Here is a 26,680-nt window from a genome sequence, read left to right as displayed (position 1 = left end):
ATTGTTGCATGGTACCGTGGCCCCATCCTTGTAAAACATCATCCACTCTAATCTATTGTGAAAAGTAACATAACAAATGCGTTAACATACATTATAAAATATAATATACATGAGGATTGCTTGGTTCTAACAAGTAATATTCATAAGTTCAGTTAAGGGAAGTACTAATGGCAGGTCATATTTGAAGTCCCATCAACTGAATCAAGGAACCACTGCCTGTTGGTGCATTAGTCATACCGAGGGCTAGTAAAATAATCCCAAGCAAAAGGTCTTTTTCATACCATTGTATTACTAATGGAAGAGAAATTGGACAATGTATAGTTACGGGTTTAAATGTAATTGTATTTCTACTCTTCCCTTTATCTGCCAGTTGAATTGTGAAACCAGCAGACTGTACTAAGGGCTTTTTATTTAAACAAACTTTAAATTGGAGCAGTGAAAGGTTTATAATCACAGGGCCGTTAGACCCAGGAATAGCAGTTTTATATAAGTGCTGCTTTTTTTTTTAAAAAGCAAAAGTTCCTGTACCAGAATGATCCTGACTAGTGTTGTTTTATGCTATCATGAAAAATTGAGTCGATTTCTTGACATATTGCAAAGCAATCGTGAGCCTTAAATCAAAACATTCCTGAGAAGAACAGGACCCTTTATAGTCCAGTGTATATATGTCTAAGAATAATAAAACGCGCACTACTTGATGCATCATATTTACTTCATTCTATTAAAATATTGTGAAAGTATACCCAATAATCCTCAGTGCCCCATTACTATATGCACTTCAGTTTAAACACCACCTCGACTGTGATTATTAGTGTGACATTCAGTTGCACAATTGTGGATTGATTACATGTAACTTTTCAAAGTCTTGCTTACATAACCAAAATGTCTGACTGAATTAAAACAGCATTTGATTTTGATCTGACTACTGCTGATATGAGTTAAAAGTTACACTTCAGATGCTAAAGATTGACTAAATGTGAATAAGGTGTAAAATTTAAGAAGGCTCACCATGTAAGAATATTTAAAACTCCTATTCTGGTGGATCAGATTGCGGCCAGTCAAGCAGAATCTGTAAATTGTTTCAAAACAGGCTGAGGTAGCACACTCAAGACAGCAGCAGCAAATGCAGGAGAGAAAGAATTGCCAATAGTCACAGGTTTTGGTATTTATAGTAAAGATGAACACCTAATGTGTGAAGGATGTGATATTTAAATGGATGACAAACTTAGCAAAAAATTGTTAAGGTGTAAACAGGCTAAACTACTTTCTATCCATGTGGATATTGAAGACCTATCTCTTGCGATTAAAAGTAAATGAATGGCATGAGTGGAGTGAGACACTTGTAGTTATTGATGGCTTCCGTTACATTATTTTACATTTAATCCTCACTTCAGAGGCATCTCTAATTTCATGAAGTGCTGAATGGTTTGTACCTATTTGATTTTCAGTGTGTAGTCTTGTGCTCTCACATAAATGACTTGGCTTTATAACGCGAACCAAGTCTGAAGTAAATTAGTTTTAATCAGAATCTCAGCCTCCTGTTGGTGTGTTGTGCAATGCAGTCTGAACTCGCTTTCAGCGTGAAAAACACCAATTATTTGTACTGTATTGTAGCAAATTTAAGCTGATTTCCATATTTATTGCAAGGATCTACTGTATTCTGCCTTGTGTTTTACATTAGAAATTGTTCAAAACCAATATGAATAGCAAAGATTTTAATCATGTTAGTACCAAAATATTTGCCTGAGACAATCGTCCATTGAATTCTGAACAGTAATTTGTTTTTACTCCAATTAAAAATCTATCTTAGTGGGACTTTGTTTAAAATGAAATCTCTGCTAGCCACTAATGAAAGAAAATTCTAAATCGCTCTATTCTTAACAGGTGTAAAATTAACATATCTGTGCTGAAAGCAGGGTTTAAATTCATTTTGATCATTTCTTTGGTTTCATGTCTAACTGCTCTGTGTCTAACCAAAAATTCTGTAAAACCTTCTTTGTTTCAAATCAGCTTTGCTGACGACTTAATCCTGTACAGTTGAACCAAAATAAAAGCATACTTGATGCAGCATAAAATCCCACTTTACTCCCTGTATGTAGAATTTCTGATCTAAGTCTGGTGTGTAAGAATATATGCCTGAAATCTCTGGTAATCAATATTGGTTATGCCTTTAACAAGATTCAATTGCATTCTAACAAACTTATCTTATTGCTTTTTGTAATTAAGTGCAATCTCTTATATAAAAATGCTTAATGCTTCAAAAGACCTTCTACCTGAATCTGCTTTCTTAAACTTTTCTTTCTGTATTTTGCTCTGTTTGCTGAGCTGTTGCATGTGAAGCCTAATCTGTATTTTAAATAGCTGTAACTCTCTGTAATGTATGAATACTGCATACAATATTTTCTGACTTTTTTCTGAAGTGGCATCTTGCTAATAAACATTGATCTTGGAATATTTGATGGTGTAATGTCATGTTGACTTGCCCTAAACTAAAAGTGCTCACAGGAAGTGGTTCGTCTCCTATTTATCAAACTCCTGCAAATGTACAAAATGATTTTTAACCAACAGAATTGACGTGATGCACTAACAGTGACACGTAAAACCCATTTTTTAAAAAAACATGATAAATTTCAGGTCAAGACCACAAAAATGTGTTTTGTTTGGCTATTGAAGGCTAAATGATTTAAATGGTGTAACTTCTCTCAAATATCTTGTATGCCATCTACACTTTTGTCAGAAGGATGACTCCTGAGATGAAATTTATATCCCACAACTGGTGTTTTTCCTCCAGTTGTTCCATTATAGTCAGTTCCATTGATGTGATAATCATATTTTGGAATCTTAATTTCTTTTGGGTTAAACTTGTTGTTCTTCCATGATGTTGCTTGCTGACAGAAATCCCAAGATTGATTCTTCCTCTGTCCCTGCAATTGTGTTCCATTCTCTATTGTTTCTCTTTTTGCCTATCTTTCCATTTTTCTCTCTTTTTCTTTTCCCCCTCTCCTCTGGTTCTCATGGACTTTGTCATTGTTCTTTATCTGTGTTTGTCTTTGACTTCTTTTGTTCCTATTTCTGTCTCCCTTCACCAGAGTCTGCACCCCTGTATCTCCACATATCTCTCACATTGCATGCCCCTCAACAAATGTTGCTTTACTGATTCACTCAGTTTGTATTTTTATTACTTTGAACTCCCTCTTTTCCTTAAATAAAACCAAAATACTGCAGATGCTGGAAATCTGAAATTAGGGCGGCGCAGTGGTTAGCACTGCAGCCTCACAACTCCAGCAACCCGGGTTCAATTCTGGGTACTGCCTGTGTGGAGTTTGCAAGTTCTCCCTGTGTCTGCATGGGTTTCCTCCGGGTGCGCCGGTTTCCTCCCACATGCCAAAGACCTGCAGGTTGATAGGTAAATTGGCCATTATATATTGCCCTTAGTATAGGTAGGTGGTAGGGAAATATAGAGAAAGGTGGGGATGTGGTAGGAATATGGAAATAGTGTAGATTAGTATAAATGGGTGGTTGATGGTCGGCACAGATTCGGTGGGCCTGTTTCAGTGCTGTATCTCTAAATAAATAAAATTTAAAAAAAATAAAATAAAAACCAAAAAGTGCTGGAAATACTCAGCAGGTCTGGCAGTATTAGTGGAGAGAGAAGCAGAGTTAATGTTTCAGGTCACTGACCTGAAACGTTAACTTTGCTTCTCCCTCCACAGATGCTGCCAGACCTGCTGAGTATTTTCAGCACTTTTTGGTTTTATCCCCCTTTTCCTTGCTAGTTGTCTCCTCAAAACCTACATTTTTGACCATGCCTTTGGTTATCTCTCCCAAGTATTCTGTAACATCTTATGCTTTTGTGTTCTCCTATGTGAAGTGCCATGGAGCATTCAAAGCTTTGTTGTAAAGGCAAGAGCATACAGTGAGAAGGTTGATAACATGCTAGATAGGTTCTAGGTCCATGTGGAGAGAAGCAGGGGATCAAAACCGTCCTGGAACAACTGTATTGCACGGGTGACAGAGAACATGTGACCTGGGTTGGGAGTAAGTGAATAGGGGTTGGAACTGGGAGGGAGGAGAGCAGTCTGAAAACTACATACAGACATACGAATTAGGTGTAGAAGTAGGCCATTCGGCCCCTCTAGCCTGTTCCGCCATTCAATAAGAACATGGCTGATCTGTGTGTCTCTAATTCCACACTCCCATCTACCCCTAATGACCTTTGGTTCCCTTGCCTAACAAGAATCTATCTACCCCCGCCTTAAAGTTATTCAATGACCCTGCCTCCACCACCGTGTGAGGCAGAGAGTTCCAAAGTCGCATAACCCTCGGAGAAAAAAATTCTCATTGCTGTTCTAAAAGGGCGACCCCTAATTTTAAAACAGTGCCCCCTAGTTCTGGACACCCCCATAAGAGGAAACATCCTTTCCGCATCTACCTTGTCAAGACCATTCAGGATCTTACATACTTCAATCAAGTCTCCCCTCACTCTTCTAAACTCCAATAAAAACAAGCCCAGTCTGTCCAACCTTTCCTCATAAGACAACCTGCTCATTCCGGGTATCAATCTAGTAAATCGCCTCTAAACCACCTCCAATCACATCCTGCCTTAAATAAGAAGACCAAAACTGCACACAGTATTCGAGATGTGGTCTCACCAATGCTTGTATAACTGAAGCATAACATCCTTTTATTTTCTATTCCTCTCTTAATAAAAGGATAGCATTCCATTTGCTACACCTATCAATTGTCATGTAGTCATTGTTGTTGCCGTGGTTCAAGAGCCACGGCTGTGACCAATGCCAAAATGTGGGGCCACTGCATTATGGGAGAGACCTAAAGGGCTGGCGCAAAGGCTCAGTTGGAAAAGAGTATGAAGTTCCTGGTTGGGAAGGATTGGAGTTGTTGGTCATAAGCTTGGGATTGGAAAGGAATGGTAAGTAGTGACCAGACATAAGGCAGTATAAAGCCGAGGACAACAGCTGCAGGCATAGCTATGGAACCAGGGCGAATGACCGGATTTGGGCATTGAGCTAGGGAGAGTAGTGAGAGCAGAGTCTGCACGTGGAGAATAGAGAATGTGACAGGAGTGGGCCATATGGCCGGAAAGAACATTGAGAATGGGCCCTAGAACTATGCAGAGCTGTAAACCCATACAACTACTGCAATGGAGGCAGCAGAATTGGAGTACTTAAGGTGGATGACAATAGATGGGAAGAGAGGCAGAGCTTGGAGCCATTCAGGTCTGCCTAAAAGGGGTTAGAACACAAGCAGTGTGTAAAATGTCTGGAATTGAGGGGAGAATGGGAGTCCTCAGGGCAGCCAAAAACCAACTGAAAATATATTTCCAGTGATCCAGCCCCATAGCATCACATGGATAGCATTGATGAAATAACTACATTAAAAGTTCAACACAACATTACAATCAAACAATATGACAGGCAAGCATATGGATCAAATATTTGTTACTAACCGATCTCCTATGGCATTGCTTATAGTGTGTTAGCAGATATACTGTGTTATAACAATAACATCGACAAAACAGTGTGATGGGAAAGTGTTACAGGAAGTATATGTTACATTTACAAGAAGTGTGTATTATATGCAAGACATTTCATATATTAATACACCTGATTCAATGTGAACTGGCTAAAGAGGTTAAAAATAGCATCTGGAGATGCTATGACTGCAAGTTAGGTGTTAGTGTGACCTGACTTTGGAACGATTATGTTTTCAACATTCTCATAAAACAAATTTTCGTAGCAGAAAATATAAATTAGAATAAGACGTTATCTTCATAACCTGTGAACTATTATGCAGAACTGGGATTATTATCTTCTTTGGCCTCCTTATCTCGAGAGACAATGGATAAGTGCCTGGAGGTGGTCAGTGGTTTGTGAAGCAGCGCCTGGAGTGGCTATAAAGGCCAATTCTAGAGTGACAGCTCTTCCACAGGTGCTGCAGAGAAATTTGTTTGTTGGGGCTGTTACACAGTTGGCTCTCCCCTTGCGCCTCTGTCTTTTTTCCTGCCAACTACTAAGTCTCTTCGACTCGCCACATTTTAACCCCGTCTTTATGGCTGCCCGCCAGCTCTGGCGAACGCTGGCAACTGACTCCCACGACTTGTGATCAATGTCACAGGGTTTCATGTCGCGTTTGCAGACGTCTTTATAGCGGAGACATGGACGGCCGGTGGGTCTGATACCAGTGGCGAGCTCGCTGTACAATGTGTCTTTGGGGATCCTGCCATCTTCCATGCGGCTCACATGGCCAAGCCATCTCAAGCGCTGCTGACTCAGTAGTGTGTATAAGCTGGGGATGTTGGCCGCCTCGAGGACTTCTGCATTGGAGATACGGTCCTGCCACCTGATGCCAAGTATTCTCCGGAGGCAGAGTCTCCGGACTGCAAAGTATTTTCTTCAGGACAGCCTGGGAGATGCAATAAAGTACTACAGAAATGCAAATATTTCTCTCACACCATCTTTAAGTTGGGCACAGCATTTCTGTCGGCGACCTTGGCTTTTCCATTAGTTTTGACCAGTTAGCTCAGTCCTATAAATTTGTAAAAGAAATCTGACTGGATTAACAACTCTACAATTTATTATTCAATTCTACCAGTTCAAACTATATCCAGTAAAGCATTATCAAATACTTTATTCAGTATTTGCAGCTAGGTAACTATTAGAATTGAAGCCAAATATTATTCAGCAATATTTTGTCTTGCCATTGTTAAATGCACATTTAGTTTTAGAATTATAATTTGTTTTCTAAAGTTTTAAGATTTTCCCCCATCCGTCCAATTTCCTCAGTCAGTTTGGCAAAATAATACAGTTGTCTACATCTCAAGTTTTGTTTTAAACTGAGTAACGTAAAGACAACTTTGACATCTAATGATATTCTCAGCAGTCTTCCCTAGTTAATACATTCTTCAAAGCTGGTCTGCTACCTTGCATTAATTCCATTGCCATTGAGGTCTTGATCTCAGCACTATATTTAAAAGGAGGTGCTGCTAAAAGTCACCTACCCCCAGAAAAGCGGAAAATCTGAGGGAGAGTTGTTCTTGAGTCACGTTGGGCATGTTGTAGCATTCCAGTTCAAAGCAGCAATGCTGAAGCCAAGAGAACAAATCACCTTCCTTATTCTAATAACAATTACCTGGCCCAGGGGAGAATGAGTAGAATATTCTGCAAGTTATTAAAAAAAATGCTTTAAAGGAAAATAAATAGTTATTGAAGGCACTTCTGCTTATTGTCCCTTCTTTCTGCCGTCATTAAGTGGCTTACTTTTTTGTGCTTAAATGTAAGAAAAAAATAACTTTAGTCATGTCATGTCATGCCATGCTAAAAGATCTCTACCTTTTTTGATTGGGTTAGCTTGCTGGATGCGTTACATTCAAGTTTGCTAAAAAGGAATTCCATCAGCCCGAGCTGTAAACTAATCTCCCTGTTTCTAATAGGTACAACCAGTGATTGGGTTGTGAAGGTGACTTCACAACACTGCAGTAAGTGCTAAGTAACTAGCAAAGACTTGAGATCCTCTTACAAGTATCCTTGACAATTAGCAGCTGACTTGTACTTCTTACTGTACATAAACCTGACCAAGATGGTTTATTTTGTGCCTCCTCTCATCACCTTTTTAGGTGATCGTTAGTTCCATCAGATGTTGCACTTTCTCCTTCACCCTGAAGGGTGAGCGGTTTAGGGAATGGGGGGGGGTTGCTGTGCAGGGGGAACAGAAGTTATTCCTGGCCAACATTTGTGCTGTTGTATTGAGAACCGTTCCTGTGGAGGATGAACTCCCCCATTAATATTTCTGTCATTCTCTTCCCTTGCTCCACCTCCCCCCCCCCCCCCCCCCCCCATACATCTCTCGATTCCTGAAAGCGTTTTACAGCTGTGAATTGATCAATATGGTTCTCAACAGAGCTTTGTCAAATCCTAAGCAATAAGGAAAACTTATCTTTGAATATCAGCAAGTGTTATAATTTCACCTCTGGGACTGCTGATCAGGTGTCCAGCGGTCTTCATGTCTCTGTTGGGGCTGTATCAGGTCCACGTTATCTATCTTTATAATCCAGAAATCCTAAGCTACTATTATCTAATACCGAAATAATGCACCAATTATATTCCGAACTTTCAGTCTTGAAATTGTCTATTGTTGGTAGTTGATACTCAGTAGAATTAGGCTGGGAAGAAGTCAACTATTGTGCCAAGATTTGATCTTCCATGCAGAAATGCACCTATTTTAGCATCTGACGCAAGCTACATTTTTGTTGGGACAATTTATTCAAAAGTGCACCCAACCATTTAGTTATCATTTTGTGACATTTGTCCAGACAGAAAAACTAATTATAATTCCTTATAACTGATAAACTTGATGAAGTTAAGTCTCAGTAAAGATCTGTCTGATCCAAGAACGGATTTACACTAGTGAGCATAGGCTGTATCCAGATTTGCCTAATGTTTATCTTTGAAGTACTTTATTACAGCTTGATGATACTTGAATATGTGTTCCGAATGACAAGTGAAACTGTGATGATAACAAATGGAGCTCTCATTTCTGAAGTTGACAATGGCATTCTACAGTTGCAATTAAAAAAAAGTGTAATCAACTGTTGTTACAGTATTCAAAACAATGTAATTTTTATGTTAACAATAATGATCTCTGTTTACCTATAGAGTGGTAGTTTTGGTTTCAGTGCAGCTGTTAGTAATTTATTCTGACCATCACTGTTGGCAATCTGCATTTGCTGCAGATTTCAGTCCCAATCTCATCAGGCAGCTCGTTGGCAGCAAGTTCTGATTGTTTTCAGGCTAATGTCAGTACCATCAAAAAACAACATAAAACTGTATCTGACAATGTAAGAAATTGAACATTAGTCATCTTTTTAAAAAAAAAACAATGATTTTCTTTGGTATGTGAGTCAGGATATCACAATGAAGATTATAGAATCAAGATTGGCAAATTGCTATAAATTTCTTGAATTTTTTGTCATTTTTTAGTTTTTCCCTGCACTGCAAAAATATTTTGATGCAATGAAATTTGTGGGATGATCTGCTCATAGACCTGTCTCATTGATACCCTAACTGACTACTTGGAGGTGGAAAGGCCAAGGATAGACTGTTCCATCCTGAAGGGAGCTACTGATCCTTACCTTTGTCCTTAGGGTGTTCAAGATCAGGAATTAGCTGTGGAGTATCGTGGGTGCTTACCACTCTGTGGTACAGAACACAGGAGCTCCACCATTCAGACACATTCAGCTAATTATGCTCTTTATAAAATTCTGATTGTGTACATTTTTGCTGGCTGACCAAATGCAGCAGACCACCCTAAAATAGTCAGAAATTTAACCATAAAGAATGCTAAATTCCTTCTCCACTTGAATGCATTGTCATACCTAAACTTTGGGTTATCTATTATTACATTTCCATGGTCTAAAGCATGTGCAGATTGCCTAAGAATTAACAGGCTGCGCTTGTCTTGTCATGAGATCAATGGTTGAGGAAGTAAAGGCCACAATTGCTGGTTACAACCAGCAACATTCTTCAGCTTTACAGAACTGAAGCTGACTGAAAAATCTGCTTTAATGTCTGTTTGGAGCACCACTATCTTTAACATAAGTTGCTTTAGGCCAATGCTTCAAGCTGAAAGAGAAAAGGCATTTGTCAGAATATGACATATCAGTCTAACACTAAAGGATTTTCCTGCCACATTAGCTGGAAAATAAATTTTGGAACTGTGCCTCAGCAGTAACAAAAATCCTAATCAGTTTTGACATATTTAAATTTTTTGGAGCAGATGTCAGCTGTGCTTCTGAAACCTTAGAAGACCCTGCCACTGGCTGAGTGCTGTCTCAAATTAATCTGCTGAAATGCAAATAATCAAGAATTGTACAGCCACTGATCAGTTTTAGTCTTTGTCGTTTATTTTTTGTACAGTTAAGTATTCAGAAAATGTCATTCTGCCAAATTAGAGACTTACTTTAAAATTCAAAGTTCAAGGTCAATGACCAGAATTCACTGTTTCTTTCAGATCTGGACGACTTTAAATTTGACCCCTTTGGTAACTTCAGTAATGGCTCTGCAGTGAGCAGTTTAACCAATTACGATTGGTCTGAGAAAGACGACTCTGGCACCCAGATGAAGAAGCAGCCACCATTCTTCCTGAACTTGGAAGGCAGATCCTTGTCCTCCACCTCAGTGCTTCAGAAGAAAGAAACCTCTTTCGGTAGTTCAGAGAATATCACCATGACGACTGTCTCCACGGTAACAACATTCACAGCTGAGGATACAAGCTCACAGCATAAGTTTGGGGCTTTTGGAGACCTCAAAGAAACTGCAGAACAGGCCAAAGGGAAAAAGGAAAATGGTGATGATTTTGGAGACTTTGCAATTACTTCATCTAGGGAGGGACAGATAACTAAGCCTAAAGAGTCAAACCTGGATGACGCAGAGCAAAGGACTGCAGTCTCCACAAATGGAGTTTCTTCTGAAGAGACAAAAACTGAAGCCTTTGATGAATTTGGCGAATTCCAAAGTGAAAAGCCCAAAATTAGTAAATTTGATTTTCTTATGGCTAGTTCCCAGGGTAAGGTGAAGTCCAGTGAGGAGATGATCAAGAGTGAGATGGAAACCTTTGACCTTTCTGCACAAGGTATGTATGGACAATCTGTATCCTGTATTGAAGTAATTGTAATATTACTGTTTCTGGTTGCTTAACCTCAGAGTTGGCTTTTGCAACAAGCTGTTTTTGCTGAAAGCAAAATTTAGATCTTGGGTTGCCAAGAAAATTCACGGTAGCCAAAAACAAAGTTGAAAATAGTAATTCTGTTTTGTCTGAATTTGCAAAGAGCAAATTTATTGATTGCACATGTGCCTTATTAACTTATTTTAGGGTGTAGTTGAATGCTTTCTTCATTGAGTTTCCTCCTCAACCACAGCAATAACAGCTACTTACATTTATGTGTCTTTAATGTAGGAAATGTCCCAAAGCACTTCACAATGGCATAAATGGAGGCCAAACTGAAAGAGGAGGATCTAGGAGGGGTGACCATAAACTTGGGTTTTTAGGAGGGCCTTAAAGAAGGAGAGGAGGGTGAAGAGACGCAGTAGCTTAGGGATGGATTTCAGAGTGTGGTCCTAGACAGCTAAAGGCATGGTGGGGATGGAGAAGAAGCCGGAGTCAAAGGAACAGAATGTTCTGGGGTGGGTGTTTTGCTTAAGAAGGTTAGAGAGATGGGGGAGGGGTTGGGCCATGGAGGGATTTAAACATGAGGATAAAAATTTTAAATTTGAGGCACTAGAAGACTGGTAATGAATGTAGGTCAGAGAGAACATGGGTGGTGTGTCAGCAAGACTTGGTATGGGATCCAAACTGAGCAGCAGAGTTTTTGATGAGCTGAAGTTTACAGGGGGCAGGCGATGGTTTGTAGACAGGCAATGTAATGGGGATGAAAATAGGTGGTCTTTGTGATGGAGAGGATATGGGAGCCGAACAGGACGCCGAGGTTGCAAATATTATGGGTCAGCCTAAGATGGGGAAGGGGGATGGAGTCCTCCATAAAACTGCTCAGTTCAGCTAAAATTTTCTCCCTTGTGTTGGAGCCAAACCCCTCTTCCCATTCCCCCAAAAATGCACCCACCTGTTGAAATCCAACATTTTTTCCAAATATCGCCGGTGACCACTTTTAAATTTTCAGTAAAAGCCATTCCTTAGATAATGTGTTTCTGTCTTCTGAAGCTTCTCCAAGAGAAATATATTGCTCACTTCTCTGACAAAATATTGGCACTTTCGAAAAGGGAACAATGGTCTAATGGTGGCTGAGATCTCCGTGATAGAGATTCTCAATGTACTGTGCAATCCAGTAGTTTGTATTGTAGTGCTCAAAGTATCAAATTAACTGGCATTTTAAAATTATTTAACTGTTTATTATTATATATATTAATTTGTTATTTAATTGAAGTAATATGGAACTTTTATTAAAATACCACAGAACATTGAACCTTCTCTTATGAGCAGAGAGGATTTTTAAAATATATTATTGACTGAAGCCTCTGTTGTGAGAATTGCTTCTTTCCATGGTTACAATTTTGTGGTATATTGGCCAGACATAATTTATGTTTGTGACTTTCTCTCAAATGGAGTAACTAGGTTAACACAAGATTTCAACCCTACCCCTGCAGGATCTCATAAAAGGAGTCTGAGTCTCGGGGATAAAGAAGTCACCCATGCTCCACCAGCTTCAGAGCAGCCTTTCAGGGACAGATCAAATACCCTAAATGAGAAGCCAGCACCACTGCCTGTCATCAGGGACAAATATAAGGACCTAACTGGGGAAGTGGAGGTAAAGATTGCGTATTCCGAAAACGATTACTTGTTAAGCACAGAGCTGGAAGATGTTTCAGATTTCTACTTGCTGCTGAGGAAGGAAATTTTGATGGTTCACAGTTTCTAGCTGCAGAATCTCTGTGCCCGATTACAGGTTTTGTTCTGCAGGAAAGGTTACACATTATTGTAAACGAGCTGGTCCAACTGGCTGGCACCAGGGGTGTTCTGAAACTGAAGCCAAGAAAGGAATGGCTTTGAGAAATTAACTTATGTGCATATTAAGAGGGTAAATGTCACTAGTTTACTTGCAAACAGTATTTGTGTTTCAAAATAAATGAACAAAACTTGTAAATAAAGATGCACTTTTTTAGCTGTACAATATTTTATATAGCACAGTTTCACAACTGTCTTACAGGGACGTTATCCTGCCAGGAACACATTGCAGCAAGATAAAGTGACATTCACAGATGGTGGAAAAAGTGTTACAAGCTAGATTTCTTTAGAGTTTAGCAACAAATTAGCCTTTATGTAGGATTGTGTTCATGATAACTGGTGAGATTTACTTACCTGGAATATTTGTTAGAGAAAAGAGCTGCTTAAAGTTTGAAGTAGGTATGTGTTGTGGTGTTGATATATTACAAATTTTTAAGGTTATGGGTTGATGATTATCTATGAACTGGCTTGACTGCCTTGTGGTGACTAGTTCTGTTACTAGGGCCATCCAGGCGTGTGATGGTTTTGTCAGTTCTTGACCTGGGCACTCATAATGTGCATTTCACAGAGCAGTATATTTTGTTGACTCTCTTCTACTGTAATAATTGCTTAATTAATATTTCAGTTTGACTGCAGTAAGCTACACATATTTTAGTATACCACATGTGGAAGGAGTTGGATTTAGCTTCAGCTAAGAGTTGGTGAATCGCTTTTGTTGTCTTTTGTTTTGTTTCAGGAGAATGAACGCTACGCTTATGAATGGCAAAGATGTTTAGAAAGTGCATTACAGGTGAAACCTTCAACATCTTATTTAGCGCTGTATTGTAATAGTATGCTGTAGCAGAATCCTATGTCATTTTCAGAAGTACATGGACATTGTCTGCCTGGACCTGAGTCTGAACTTGCTGCTAATTGACTAGGGGTACAACTGTATATTCACTTTCTGGATCATTTTACAGTAATGCAAAAGCAACTTTATAACTCTGAATTAAGTCTAAAATCTGGTGCCAGGACACCATAGTGTGAGATCCCTGCAAGGAGATCCTCCTGCTCTCCTTGGGCTTAGCACTACAGGGGGTTTAACACCAGTGGGGCATTGAGTTAGGTACAAAATATACTTTGATCCTCTGTTGGGCCGTCCGCATGCTTTACAAATATAAGCAGAGTTTTTAAAAAACTGAGTATGTGGATGCTCCCACCTGCACTCTTGACATTTAAAACTTACTGGCTGGGGAGTAGAGCTCTATGAATACATGAAGCTGTTTCTAGGGAGCGTAATTTACATCCATGTATAATGTGCTTTTTACTGATTGTGAACTACTCGTTACAACCAGCAATCTCAAATCAGTAGTGCAGTATAACTACAGCTCAGGTCACTTTAGTCTCCATCGATGTACGTTGGGATTTACTTTGGGTAAGGTACTGTAATTGAAACGGGACACCGCATTTAATTTCCCAGTTTGAGCTGAAAAATGTCGTGCTTGTGTCGGTTCTACATATTCTGAACTGTTCAACAAGCAAAGTGAGACTGAGGAGGTTCAAAGGGGTAAATTTTTCACACAAAGAATAATGGGTATCTGGAATGACCTGGCACAGGTGGTGGTGGAGGCAGGAACAGTAGCAACATTTAAGAGGCATCTGGACAGGTACTTGAATGAGCAAGGCATAGAGGGATATGGAATTAATACAGGCAGGTGGGATTAGTATAGATAGGCATTATGGTCGGCATGGATGCGGTGGGCCAAAGGGCCTGTTTCTATGCTGTATGACTCTATGACTGCAGCTTGCTGTTTTACTTGTGACAAAAGACATAATGCTGGGCAGTTCATAATTTGCTATGAACATTGTTTAATGGTATGCCGCTATTCAGAATATTATTCTTGTCTCTTGTCCAGCGCCACAAGAGATGCTAAATAAATATGTCTGATTTTGGTTTTGTTTCCACAGTTGGGTCTTGATCATGATGAACAAAAATAAGCGTGTAACAGGGGTATTGTTTAATGTTTTGTTTATATCACTTGTTTTTTGAACCTCTTTTTGGGTTTGAGGTGGTTCCAAAGTAAAATGTCTGCTAAGGGATCAGAGCCAAATCAAGTCTTTTTAGCAAGCTTGGTAATCTGATACCCCACGAGGCAGCTCTGCAATACTCCAGAGCACTGTTGATGATTAACCAGCCAACCTAGTTCTTTAATGGCACGTGGCGGAGTAGGGTGATGGGTTTCTCCTCACTCTGCTCCAGATAAGGCAAACCTGTAAGTTAATGGTGTAATAGGTGGAGTGTCCTAAGCAACAAGAAGCTTATCAATGCTTATTGGACTACTTGGTTTTAGCTGGTTGTACACGATCAGTATCAGCTCCACACTCGTCCCACGAGCTGCCTGTATTTCAACTGGTACCGGATCTCACTCACCCATCACCCTTGCACTCGCAACCTTGGTTCAGTCCAGTAAAGTTCAATTTTAAGATATAGGTCCTTGTGATATACATTCCTGCATGGCCTCGCCTCTCCCTATCTCGGTGACCTCCACCCTTCAACCCTCCAAGTACTCTGCATTCCTCCAACTTTGGCCACTGTGCAATCCCCACTCCCTTCCCCCACCACTGGCGGCCATGCCTTGAGCTGTCTTAGTTCTAAGGTCAGGAATTCCCTCCCTAAACCTGTCTGCCTCGCTACCCACTCTCTTTTAAGATGCTCCTGAAAGCTGATCTCATTTACCAAGTTTTTAGTCAGCCATCCTAATATCTTGTTCATTGGGTCGATGCCACTTTTTGCTTGATTACACTCCTGTGAAGCACCTTGGGATATTTTTGTACATTAAAGGCGCTGTATAAATGCAAGCTGTTTTTGAAAGATTCATCAGGGCAGCTTCAAATAAACTCTTGATATGGCAGAAGTTTTAAATACCCCACCAGCATTGCCACAATTTGTGAAACTATCAATTACTCCTGAGGTTTAGAGATTTGATATAAACATTCTATTTAGTTGCCCATCGATGGATATATCAGTTTGTTACTTGCTTCATTTCATTGTTCCAGTCTTTATATTTTCATTGTAAACATTTTTTTTTAGGTGATCAGGAAGGCCAGTGATACCTTGAATGGAATCAGCAGTTCAACTGTGTGTAGTGAAGTCATCCAGTCAACACAAGGCATGGAATACCTCTTGGGTATGGAATAAACGGCAGCAATTGTTAATTGATATTGCTTTGTTCGTGTCTGGGGGTTTCTGGTTATGGGGGGATGCACTTTGAAGACCCAAGAGCATTTTGTCCTCCAGGAAAGATGATGTCAGTAATATTTCTGTATCAAAACAAAACATTATTCCTTTCTTAAAAATTTAACATCCTACTTTTTATTCATTTTTTGGGTCTCCAAGTATACACTTTTGAAATCATGTTCAGTAGTTTATGGTTGAGGGTTGAGCAGATGACTGTCTCCTCAGGCTTTTATGAATAATACTGTTAAACTAGCAGTTCATTAAAATTGACTATTCTCTCCTACCTTCCCTTCCACCCCCCTCCCCCATTGAGAAGAGCCTAACTTCTCTTCAAGCTCCTCTTGCTGCTTGTGATCTGGACCCTGTGGCATGTCAAATTGCAGGCAGGGTCCAGCAATTTGAATTTCATCAATTATTAAATGCTTTCTCATTATGCATATTCTCAATTCTACTTTTGACATTCTTCATTAGAGTTTGCAGAAAATGTTTTTTGCAGGTGTGTGAAGGAAGATACTTGTGTATTTTGAAAATCACAAGGGGCCTTCATTCAATTTAACAAATGCTACAAGTATTTTTAATGTAGGTAATTTTAACAAAATGGCATTCATATCAGGCTACTTAGGGCGGCGCAGTGGTTAGCACCGCAGCCTCACAGCTCCAGCGACCCGGGTTCAATTCTGGGTGCTGCCTGTGTGGAGTTTGCAAGTTCTCCCTGTGTCTTCGTGGGTTTTCTCCGGGTGCTCCGGTTTCCTCCCACAAGCCAAAAGACTTGCAGGTTGGTAGGTAAATTGGCCATTATAAATTGCCCCTAGTATAGGTAGGTGGTAGGGAAATATAGGAACAGGTGGGGATGTGGTAGGAATATGTGATTAGTGTAGGATTAGTATAAATGGGTGGTTGATGGTCGGCACAGACTCGGTGGGCCGAAGGGCCTGTTTCAGTGCTGTATCTCTATATTAAAATTTTTTTTTAAAAAAACACATTCAGCAGCTTGTAGAGCATTATCTATATGGTTAATTTAAATAGTTCGTACTTGTTCTCCAATTATCTCCCCCCTTTTCCCCGAACGTACCGAATATTAATAGGAAATTGTTCCGTAGCCACTGGAAGCCTTTCACTGCCTTGTTCAAATGGTCATTCTTCATGCACAAGCCAGCATTGCATGCCAGCAGGCTGTTTGGCTGCAAGGGGCATCACAGCCAAGCCCAGTCCTGTCTTCACCCAACATCTATCCACAAGCACTTTTCACTGTATAACAGTGACATGCAGATTACTTGTGATGGTTCAGTTGTTATACCAGCTAATATCTGAGAACTCGACTCAGACTTGCAATCGAATCTGTGACCTATATGGCTTAGTGTATTGCAGTTAACTTATTGGAAAAAGTATTCATACCAGTAATATATAGTCATAAAGTTTTCTATATTTGTAGAGATGCATAAAATAGTAAATTAAGCTGGAAATGCTTCCACTTAGTAGCATTGTATGCATGCATTGTAATATGAATGTTGGTAGCATGGATGTCACAGTATATAATCTCCATAAAAATCACAGTGACTCTTTTTGGCTACCATGATTGCAGATCTTAGTACAAGTGTGTCATTTTGACCATGTGTGGAAACAAAATCATCCTGGAGCATCCTTAAATAGCTGAGAATATACCAAAATGGCTGTGCTATAAGCACTGATTGATCAGGAAAATATTATTTTGTAACTGTTATGATCAGGTGTGAAAGGTGTCTAGGGATCTTTTACTGTCTTCCCCTGGTCTTATCGTAACAGGGTTTAATTTTAAACACACTGTGTTTTGATCTCCCCCTCAGTGAATCGTTGTTCACCACTTTCCAATTATAATGCAAAGAAATGAGTAGACCAGGTTTTGTTTGGTTTAAAGAAGAAAAGTGAAATTTATTAAACCTTAAACTTAAACGCTAATTTGGTTAACGCCTACAGATACACGCCGCGCCCCACGCTAGCATGCATATGCTATATGCGCATGCAAATGGAGACAGAAAAGAGAAGAAAAAATAAAGTTAAAAAGTTTGAGGCAATCTCTGAAGAGGGGTTTTTACTGTGCTTCGAGCTTGCTGTAGTCCTTGATTGTAGGTAGTCTTGCTTTTCATTAGGGCCCAGTATTATTCTTAAACCGTGTTCACTGTAAGAGACTTTTCTGTCTTGGGGTTCATGTGTCTTCAATGGGTCTTCATTTCCGTGATAAAGAGATGGAAGCAGACAGGAGAGAGATCTTTTCAGTCCAGAAGCAAACAGCTTTCTCCGTTCAGATTCTCTGTGGCAAGTTCAAATTCAAAAAGCTCCAAGTCAGCTAGGCATGTGACTAAGCTGGTCTGACCATGTCTGTTTGTGTATTTGGCTATCTTAGCAGTTCACCTGGAATACTAGCCTCTCTACCTTCAACGTCTGGTAATCAAAAGTCCATTGTGGATTAAATTGGAGCAGGGAGTGGCCTCTTTGGTCCAAGTACTATGCAAAAAAGGTCTTTCTGGTGAGGAGTCTGGCAATTCCTTGTGATAGGCCCTCTTTTCTTCCCAGCAGCACTTTTAAGTTTTAATGTTCATGTGGCGAAATAAGGTGCGCCTCATTCTTGGCAGGTGGGAGCCTGCATGACATAACTATTTGACTCCCCTTCAAGTAATTTATTCATAATAACAAATAACACATTATTTCCCAGCCAGTTAAAAGGAGGTGGAAACTACCTTGCAGTTTGTATTTATATTTTTACTTTGCTGCATTGATTCTCTGCATTTTACACAGCTATTTTGAGGATACCTATTGGTGAATCATTAAATGGATGTAGAGATTCCTGATCTGTGAAGATACTGATAATGGAACAGAACAATTCATGATCAATGCATTAGTGCTCTTATTGTAACTGTAAAACACAATCTTATACATAAATGTGGAATTAGAAATGGACCCATCAAATCTCTTCCTTCCAACAGACCATGTGTAGCTTGGATCATCCAATTTATTTGCCCTCATGAGGGAGGTTAAAAAAAAGCTGTACTTAACGCCTCCTAAAGGTAATGGACTGCAAAGTTTCCCCTCAAACCTCTAGGGAAGGGCTGTCCAATTGGCAGCACCCCGCACCCCCTGCCGTCACCCCACCCCACCACAACCAACCTCCACTGCAAATCTGTCCTTGGAAGCCTCGGTATCTTAGTCCTATTTGCACTTATATTTCTTATTCGCTATTTTTTAATGTCCATTTTTCGTTGATGGATGAATTGCAAATCAGAAGACCAAGTTATGTTGGTATCAGCAGCTTGAGGAATATGTAAATTATTGAGAACATTACGTTAAACTTTATTTGTGGCCCACTCAGACTCCATTTGCACATTCATTCATCCCCTACTTTGTAAGTTTCGTCATCAAATGCTTTTTTGAGCTTAATCTACTGAGACTTCAGAATATTAGCCTAACCTAAAATACTGAACTGTCATCACCAAATGCGTTTCATGGGTTGCATTTCCTTGGTTTCACCAGGACAGAACCCCATTGTATTTTCTAGAATATATAATCATCTGCTTCTACACTTATTTTTAGTACTGCTTTTAACTAAATGTATATCCAACTACTTTTTAAAAAACTTTTATTGAACTAGAATGAACTGACCTGTTCACAGTCTATTTTGCAGATCACCCACTATGGGGTGAAATAATTTATTTTAATCAATAGTTTAGTAGTTTTGCTCAAGGCTGATTAATTTTGTTCTTGTGTCTTGCAGTTCTGTAATCATAGTTTAAGTTAAGTAACTTCCATCTTAATGCTTTGCTGTATTTTAAAGACCAGAATCACGCTCCCTCTTAATTATCTTTTCTACAGTGAAAATAAGCTCATTTCAAAAAGCCTTTCCATGTAACACAGAAGGTTTAAATTGTGGAATTATTCTTGTCATACTCCAAAGGATCAATTTTTTTTGAAGGTAGATTGCTAATAATGGCACACAATGGTCTTGCTATTGAGTTACATGAAGTTGAAATAACTTTTAATCAAATGCCCTTGAGATTCCTCTTTGTCCTTTATTAACCTGGTTGATAACATTTCTTCACTAGATGATTGCTCCAAAATCCTTTTCCACTTTTGAGAATCTCCACAAATTCATTCTGCAGATGTTTCCTGTGCCATGTGCAGTACCTTATATTTTCCGCATTAAAATTCATCAGCCATTCTTTAGACTATCCACTTTATTTGCCCAGGTTCCTTTGAATGTTCTCAATCACTTCACGCCAGTAATCTAATTTTATTATAACACTTTCCTCCATAGCATTAATGAATAGTGTAAACAGCAATGATCCTTGAATAAACTGCACAGAAATCCAATTGTTACTGGCCCAGCTGGAGCTTTTTCGATTTGTCATTGTCTTCTGCTTTCTGCTGCTCAGACCAACTACCAAAATAGCTAATTTGCTATTGTCTGACCCTCAATCTTAATTTGTAAGCCTCACATCAGAACTGTCCAATGCCATCAGAAAGCATTTGTCTGCCAGTTTACTTCACTCCTGAAAATGTCTGTAGATTGGTGAGACATATTGTGGGCAAGTGATTTGTCACAGTGTGTTATGCCACTTTGAGTCCTCTGATTTTCACCTTCATAGCACAATAGTCCCTGACATTTCTCCTGAACTGTCAGTTCTTCGCTGGTACTTCAGTTTTAATCAGCGGCATGATTCAAAGTGTTCTGTCTCACTCAGACTGCCTCAGCATAACAGAATTTTCTATCTGGTTACTGTAACAGCTGTCATCAATTGCTCAGCCCACCAACACTGTTTGATGTTGAGTCCAAGCTAGTGTTAATGAGCTGACTGTAAAACCTGTTGTTATCAGCTCATCTTACAGACTTTCTCCAGAGTGATCGCTTAAATACCTAAAAACTCTTCAAAGCTGCCAATGAGTCACTGAAGTTATCCAGCATCTAAGCTTCCACAGACCAATGCAAGTTAGCAACACAGAGACAGCTGCAGAGAAAAAAATAACGCTGGTCTGTTAGTTGTTAGTGACCCTTTGTCTGTAATACTCTGACTTGTACAATCAGCAAGTGCTCAGCTTACTGACACTTAAATTCAGACTTGAATTTGTGCGGTGCTTGCCCACTTCAAGATTATCTGTTCCGGTAATTAGGTGGAAACTTGCTTCACTGTTAGGTGTTTGAGCGGCACAGATTGCCACTACTTTAAAACAGATTGTTGATTAAAATTAAAGTGCTGGTAAAAGAACAAATTGAAAGGACTGACTCACATCTGCAGGCAGACTATCCCCTGCCATTACCTGTGATTTTCAGCAATTTTGCCACAGCAAACCACAAGACATGACCTAATATTTCTAAAACCATATTGACCATTTATTATGTCCTTCAGATGGCCAGCAATAATATTCTGTTCTACTGGTTATATAATTCTCTGATTTTTTTGGAATTGTGAGGCAGTGTTTGCTGAACTCTAGTCCTTAGGTTTTGCTCCTTTATTTATATAAGTTTTAACACAGGAGGAGGCCATTGGACCCTTTTTGCCTGTGTTGAATTTAGGTTGCTCTTGGGGCTGATTTTCCACAGTCCCAGCTTTGTGTTTTCTCCCTATACCCTTTTATATTCGTCTTTACATTTTTGAATACTATTATCGATTTTTAGCATTGATAGCCACTTGCGACAAAGCATTGCACCTGCTTAGGTCACTCTGTATGAATAAAGTTTCTTCTACTCTCCACTTTTGTGTATCTAGTGATTACAGCCCTAAGTCTTTGGTTTACTTACCAATGGAAATCATCTGTCTGAGTTTACCATGTTTATTCCTTTTACTATTTTGAAGGTCTATCAAATCTCTCCTCTCCTCTATCATATCAGTTTAAGAGAATGCAGACCTAATTGCTCTAGCCTGTGGTAAAAGGCAACAACTGTCTGTTAATGGCCATTTGTCTGGGCAGCCAGGCAATAGCTAAATCCGGAGATGGAGTCTGAAAGACCAGCTGTTTACTGTAATATTCTGCCTTAACAATCAGCAAATGCTTCACTCACTGACAGTCCTCATAAACCAGCCTCTTTATCCTGGTATCCTCCTGATCAGTCAGTTTTGCGGTTTCTCCAGGGCTATTATGCTCCATCTGTAGCAAGGAACCTGGAAATATATTCTTCCCACAGAGAGAGTTTCTAAAAATGTTAGCTAGAGCCTTGCTGTTTCCTTCCTTTTTTAAAAAGTCTTTGATGGTGATCGCATTGTCTAGGTTCCTTTTGACTTCCTTTAACATTGTTCAATATAAAACAGGGGTCAGGAGACTGCTTGGAGGGAGGAAGTAATCATAAAATTAACTATAAAAATCACTATAGTAAAAATTGGCACTTAAAAAAAAAAGTGAAAAGTAGACTATGCACAAGTGAACACTTTGTTTATTTTAACAGGGGTGATAGAGGTGTATAGAGTAAGCAAACGTGTTGAGCTTGGAATTAAAGCAACAGCAGTGTGCAATGAGAAGCTTCAGCTACTGATGAAGGAAATAGAGAAGATCTGGAGCAGCTTGATGATATTCATGTCTCTCACTCCCCTCACGGTAAGGCTGCAATTGGGTTTTGAAATGGATTTTGCTTCCTCCATGATGAGGTTGTTTCTGAGCATCTATTATAGAGCTTCAATATTGAGATTGGGAATCTCTGTCAAAAGGTAGGGATTATCCTGATTATTGTACATTATTTTGAAGACATGATGCTCTATCCAAGTAGAAAGCTTGGGATGATCCAACATGCTATCCCATTCTAAGCTGAGAGCTACAACTTTGTTCCTAAGGATATTTGTAAAACTGGAATTTTTTTTTTAAATGAGTATATATATATATATATGCAAGTGGTCTGGTTAGAGCAAAAATGAAATATAGCTATGCTTAGTGGATCACAGGAGTTACTATTTTAGCAGGAGTCATTTTATTTGACTCAGCAAGAGTCTTTCAGATAATCTGGTGTCTGCGAGATGAGAGCTTACCATAATGCCAGTTAGCAGCAGCTAAAATGTGCAGCTGCGAAATATGGCCATCCATTCCAAGGAGGGTTTGGGGGGTGGGGTGTTGGTGGGGGAGAACAAACCTTAAGTACACATTAGCCGTCCCTAAAATTGGAATTTGTCCCCTGGACATTAGCTGCCACCCCCAGTTTTGATAAGGTAAAGAAGCTAATCAGCAACAGGTAGAATGCTGTCTGTTCCCCTATGGGATAGATAATTTCCCAACTCCACTAGATTTTGAGATCTACAGTAAAACTTTTGAGTAATCCCTACAGTTTTGTAAGTTAATTGAGATCCATATTCTTCATTAACGTAAAACAAGCTAGAACTCTCTATTTTGCTTTGATTTGGTATTGTGAGCTTGGTTTCAGGTTTATTGTTGAGATAAAAAGCTGGAGAATTTTTTTCCATGGATACTGTGGCTATGAGCAGGTAATTGGAGAAATCTTGAGTAGTTTTAAAGTAATAGTTGAAGATGCATATGGCAGTAGAGAATCAAAATACCTTGCATTCACTGAGTTTTCTTTCTACAATTGCGTTCCTTTGGGATGCTACAGAAGGTAAGAAAAGCATTTAGTTTTAGTCTTTGTTCACAAAATAACACTTGATGTTCACATTAAATTGACACCAGCACCTATGTGTTAAGTTAATTCAAGAAAAATTATTTATAGCGATTATAGCTTTGGGTTTTATAAAGCGCCAACTTCTCCTTCAGCGATCCAGCTGTTACTGTAAACAACTGTTGTCCCCTACTATCTGGAAACTATCTTTACTATTCCCCTTGGAGTATTTTTTAAATGGTAAGGGATTAGATAGTGTAGATGTACAAAGGGACCTGGATGTCCTCGTCAATAAGTCACTGAAAACTAACATGCAGGTGCAGCAAGCAATTAGGAAGGCTAATGGTATGTTAGCCTTTTTTGCAAGAGGATTTGAGTACGAGGGAGTGCAACGAAGGTTCACCAGACTTGTTCCCGGGATGGTGGGACTGACCTATGAAGAGAGATTGGGGAAACTGGGCCTGTATTCTCTCGAGTTTCGAAGAATGAGAGGTGATCTCATTGAAACCTGCAAAATACTTAAAGGGATAGACAACTTAGATGCAGGTAAGATGTTTCCCCTGGTTGGGGAGTCTAGAACCAGGGGACGTAATTTCAAAATAAGGGGGAAGCCACTTAGGACCGAGATAAGGAAAAATTTCTTTACTCAGAGGATTGTGAATCTTGGAATTCTTTACCCCAGAGAGCTAAGGAAGCTTAGTCATTGAGTATGTTTAAAGCAGAGATTGACAGATTTCTAAATACCAATTACATAAAGGGATATGGGGATAGTGTGGGAAAAAGGCATTGAAGTGGATTATCAGCCATGATCGTACTGAATGGCGCAGCAGGCTCGATGGGCTGAATGGCTTACTCCTGCTCCTATGTTCCTAAGAGGTGGGTACTTGAGGACCAAATATTACCCCACTTACTTACTAAATTTAATGTAGTTTCATTACATGCATACAATTAAACAGAGGGGATAGAACTGCAAACCTTCATTTACAGAAGTTCGGTTAGTGAGATATGAACACCTTGCGCAACTGCATCAAGCATTCCGGTTTTAACAATGACGCAAGCCGATTCCTTAGATCAAAGAAAAGTATCTGACAAGTGAATCAGACTGATTTGCTTTTCCACCCATTGATCATACAGGTCAAAAAAACAGCAGTATAGACATTGTCATAATGATTACAGTTGCCAACTTTAAGAAAAAGAATACTGATAATTGTAACTACCAAATTGCTATCATTGTATACTTATTTATAGTACTTATTTACACCTAATATAAATACACATATGCTTGATATATACATATCAAAATAAAAATCTGCATCAGCAAAAGATTTGCATTTTCCTCAAACTATAATGCATTTTCAGATGTGGCTATCTTCCATTGCGCATTAATTTTGATTTTATACCAGGAATCAATTTCTTCACTTGGGTGATATTGAAGCTTAATGGATCATTTTCTACGGTAGCAGTGTTTATGTTCCATCATTTTAATGATTGTTGCTTAAAGATCCAATCATTAAAATTGCCTTGGAGAACATAAATGGTGAAAATGATTGTTGCAACTGTCGAACTTCAAGTAATTTTGATTTCACACATCACAAAAGTTATAACTTGGAAATTCAAAATGTGTAACCAAATTGGCGCATTTTGACAAAAGCCATAATTGTCTTATCACTGAAGTAACTATAAAATTGAAATATCCATTGAAGAATTGTATGAGGATTAATTTTGCTGTTCCTTGCTGTACTGTTTTTAAATTTCAGCTTTGAACTGTCCAAAATCACATCTTCCCAATACAGCCAAAGAAAACGGAAGCAAAGGCCAATGGCATTCTAGTTTATGTAGAATATGGCCAGGAGTTTCCGCTCGATTGCACTGGTTTCTTTGGGTGCTGTTCCCCTAATGTTGATGTAACTGGTGGAAAAGATTGCAGAACTTTAAGCGCAAATTGCATTCAGCACAAATAGCATTTCCGTGATCTTTTATGCTAGTTTTAACAAACATCATGCTAGAAGCTGGCCCAGCGCACCCCCAGGGTGAATTAATCACCATTGGGAGGATCCGCTAATTGGGCTCGCTTATAGGCCTTCAAAGAGGCTCCAAAAATTAAGCTGGATATTTTGGGCACAAGCACACTAATAGGTTTTTTTTTAATTTACTAAGTAACTGGCAATTGTACCCGTCTAACCAGAAAATAGTTTTGTATATTTTTTTTTTAAGTTCTTTTCAGTAATTTAAAATCAGGTTACTCACAGGTGATGGATTGACACTGTGATTTAAAATGCTGATTTCTTGTGATTAAACCCATTTTCTGCTGTATTAATCAAACATTGCCAAGTTACCACTCTTAAATATATCAAGGAATATTTTAAAACAATTTTTTTTTTAATTACATTTTAAAACTCTGCCCCTTGCACTGGTTCATAGTAGATTTTGCATTTGGCAATATGCAGATAAGTGTGAGTGGAGACTTATGGGAACAATAACTTTCAAATGAGTGCAATTAGCGTCAGAATTGCCGATTGCGCCCAAACCGGAAAATCTACCTCTATATATTTAATCAATCTATATATGTATCCTTATTTCTATCTTTCTTTCTTTCTTTCTTTCTTTCTATCTCTCTCTCTTCTGTCTCTACCTCTATCTATCTAGCTATATCTATATATCATAGTTACTTAGTTTTATATCAGTATTCTGACTGTTTATGCAGAAGCACATCAATTGAATTATTGTGGTCAGCTATCCAGTCTGGCCAGATGGACCTTACAACTAGGGAATTCAGCAATCTTAGACTAAAGTGTATTGTAGATCACTTTCAGTTAGTTTTTGTTTTGAAAAAAATGGAAGCCAATTGCAGTAGGTGATTTTGTGACTTAATGAAGCTGGGTGAGCATCATAAGATTGGATACTCAATATTAACTTAAAATGTTAGACCAAAGCTGGTCGTCAAGCCGTTTGCTGAATTATGTTGAGTTCAAAAAATCCAGCAGTCCAGTCTTGAATGGTTGCTAAGAAGAATTTTGAGCAGGACATGGCTGTTGGGTTCCACCCAACAAGCCCTCCTTTTATCCATAGGAAAATAATTTTACAGTGTGACTATGAGACAGAGAAGCTAGACTTTGAAGCTACATTGTCTGAAATGTAATTATGAATCTAAGCCATCTGCATTCTTCACAGCCAGATGAAAACTCACTGGATTTCTCCTCATGTATTCTACGTCCTGGGATAAAAAATGCGAAAGAGCTCGCCTGTGGAGTTTGTCTGCTTAATGTTGACTCCAGAAGCAAGGTAAGCACAAGCTACCTGTAGCTTGCTCACATTCCAATAGTTATTTACTTAATGGACTAATGTAGTGATGAGTAACTGCAAGGAGC

General features: G+C 39.0%; 1 protein-coding gene across 8 annotated transcripts in view; it reads left to right on the top strand.

The window, feature by feature from the left end:
• synrg (synergin, gamma) overlaps positions 1–26,680 on the top strand; it is a 98,690-nt gene that overhangs the window by 56,988 nt on the left and 15,022 nt on the right. For all 8 annotated transcript variants that reach the window (XR_010968768.1, XM_068010485.1, XM_068010484.1 and 5 more), the window contains 6 exons: positions 10,027–10,647; positions 12,177–12,337; positions 13,271–13,324; positions 15,605–15,701; positions 22,161–22,309; positions 26,484–26,594. Coding sequence is in view for 7 of the 8 variants with exons in the window: in XM_068010485.1 (XP_067866586.1) it covers positions 10,027–10,647; positions 12,177–12,337; positions 13,271–13,324; positions 15,605–15,701; positions 22,161–22,309; positions 26,484–26,594 (1,193 nt within the window). In the remaining variant the exon portion in view is untranslated. The remainder of the gene's footprint in view (positions 1–10,026; positions 10,648–12,176; positions 12,338–13,270; positions 13,325–15,604; positions 15,702–22,160; positions 22,310–26,483; positions 26,595–26,680) is intronic.

Source organism: Heterodontus francisci, chromosome 30 (assembly GCF_036365525.1).
Source record: "Heterodontus francisci isolate sHetFra1 chromosome 30, sHetFra1.hap1, whole genome shotgun sequence".
Lineage (NCBI taxonomy): Eukaryota > Metazoa > Chordata > Chondrichthyes > Heterodontiformes > Heterodontidae > Heterodontus > Heterodontus francisci.
Note: the sequence above shows the minus strand (reverse complement) of the source record. Positions and strands in the feature narration are given on the sequence as shown.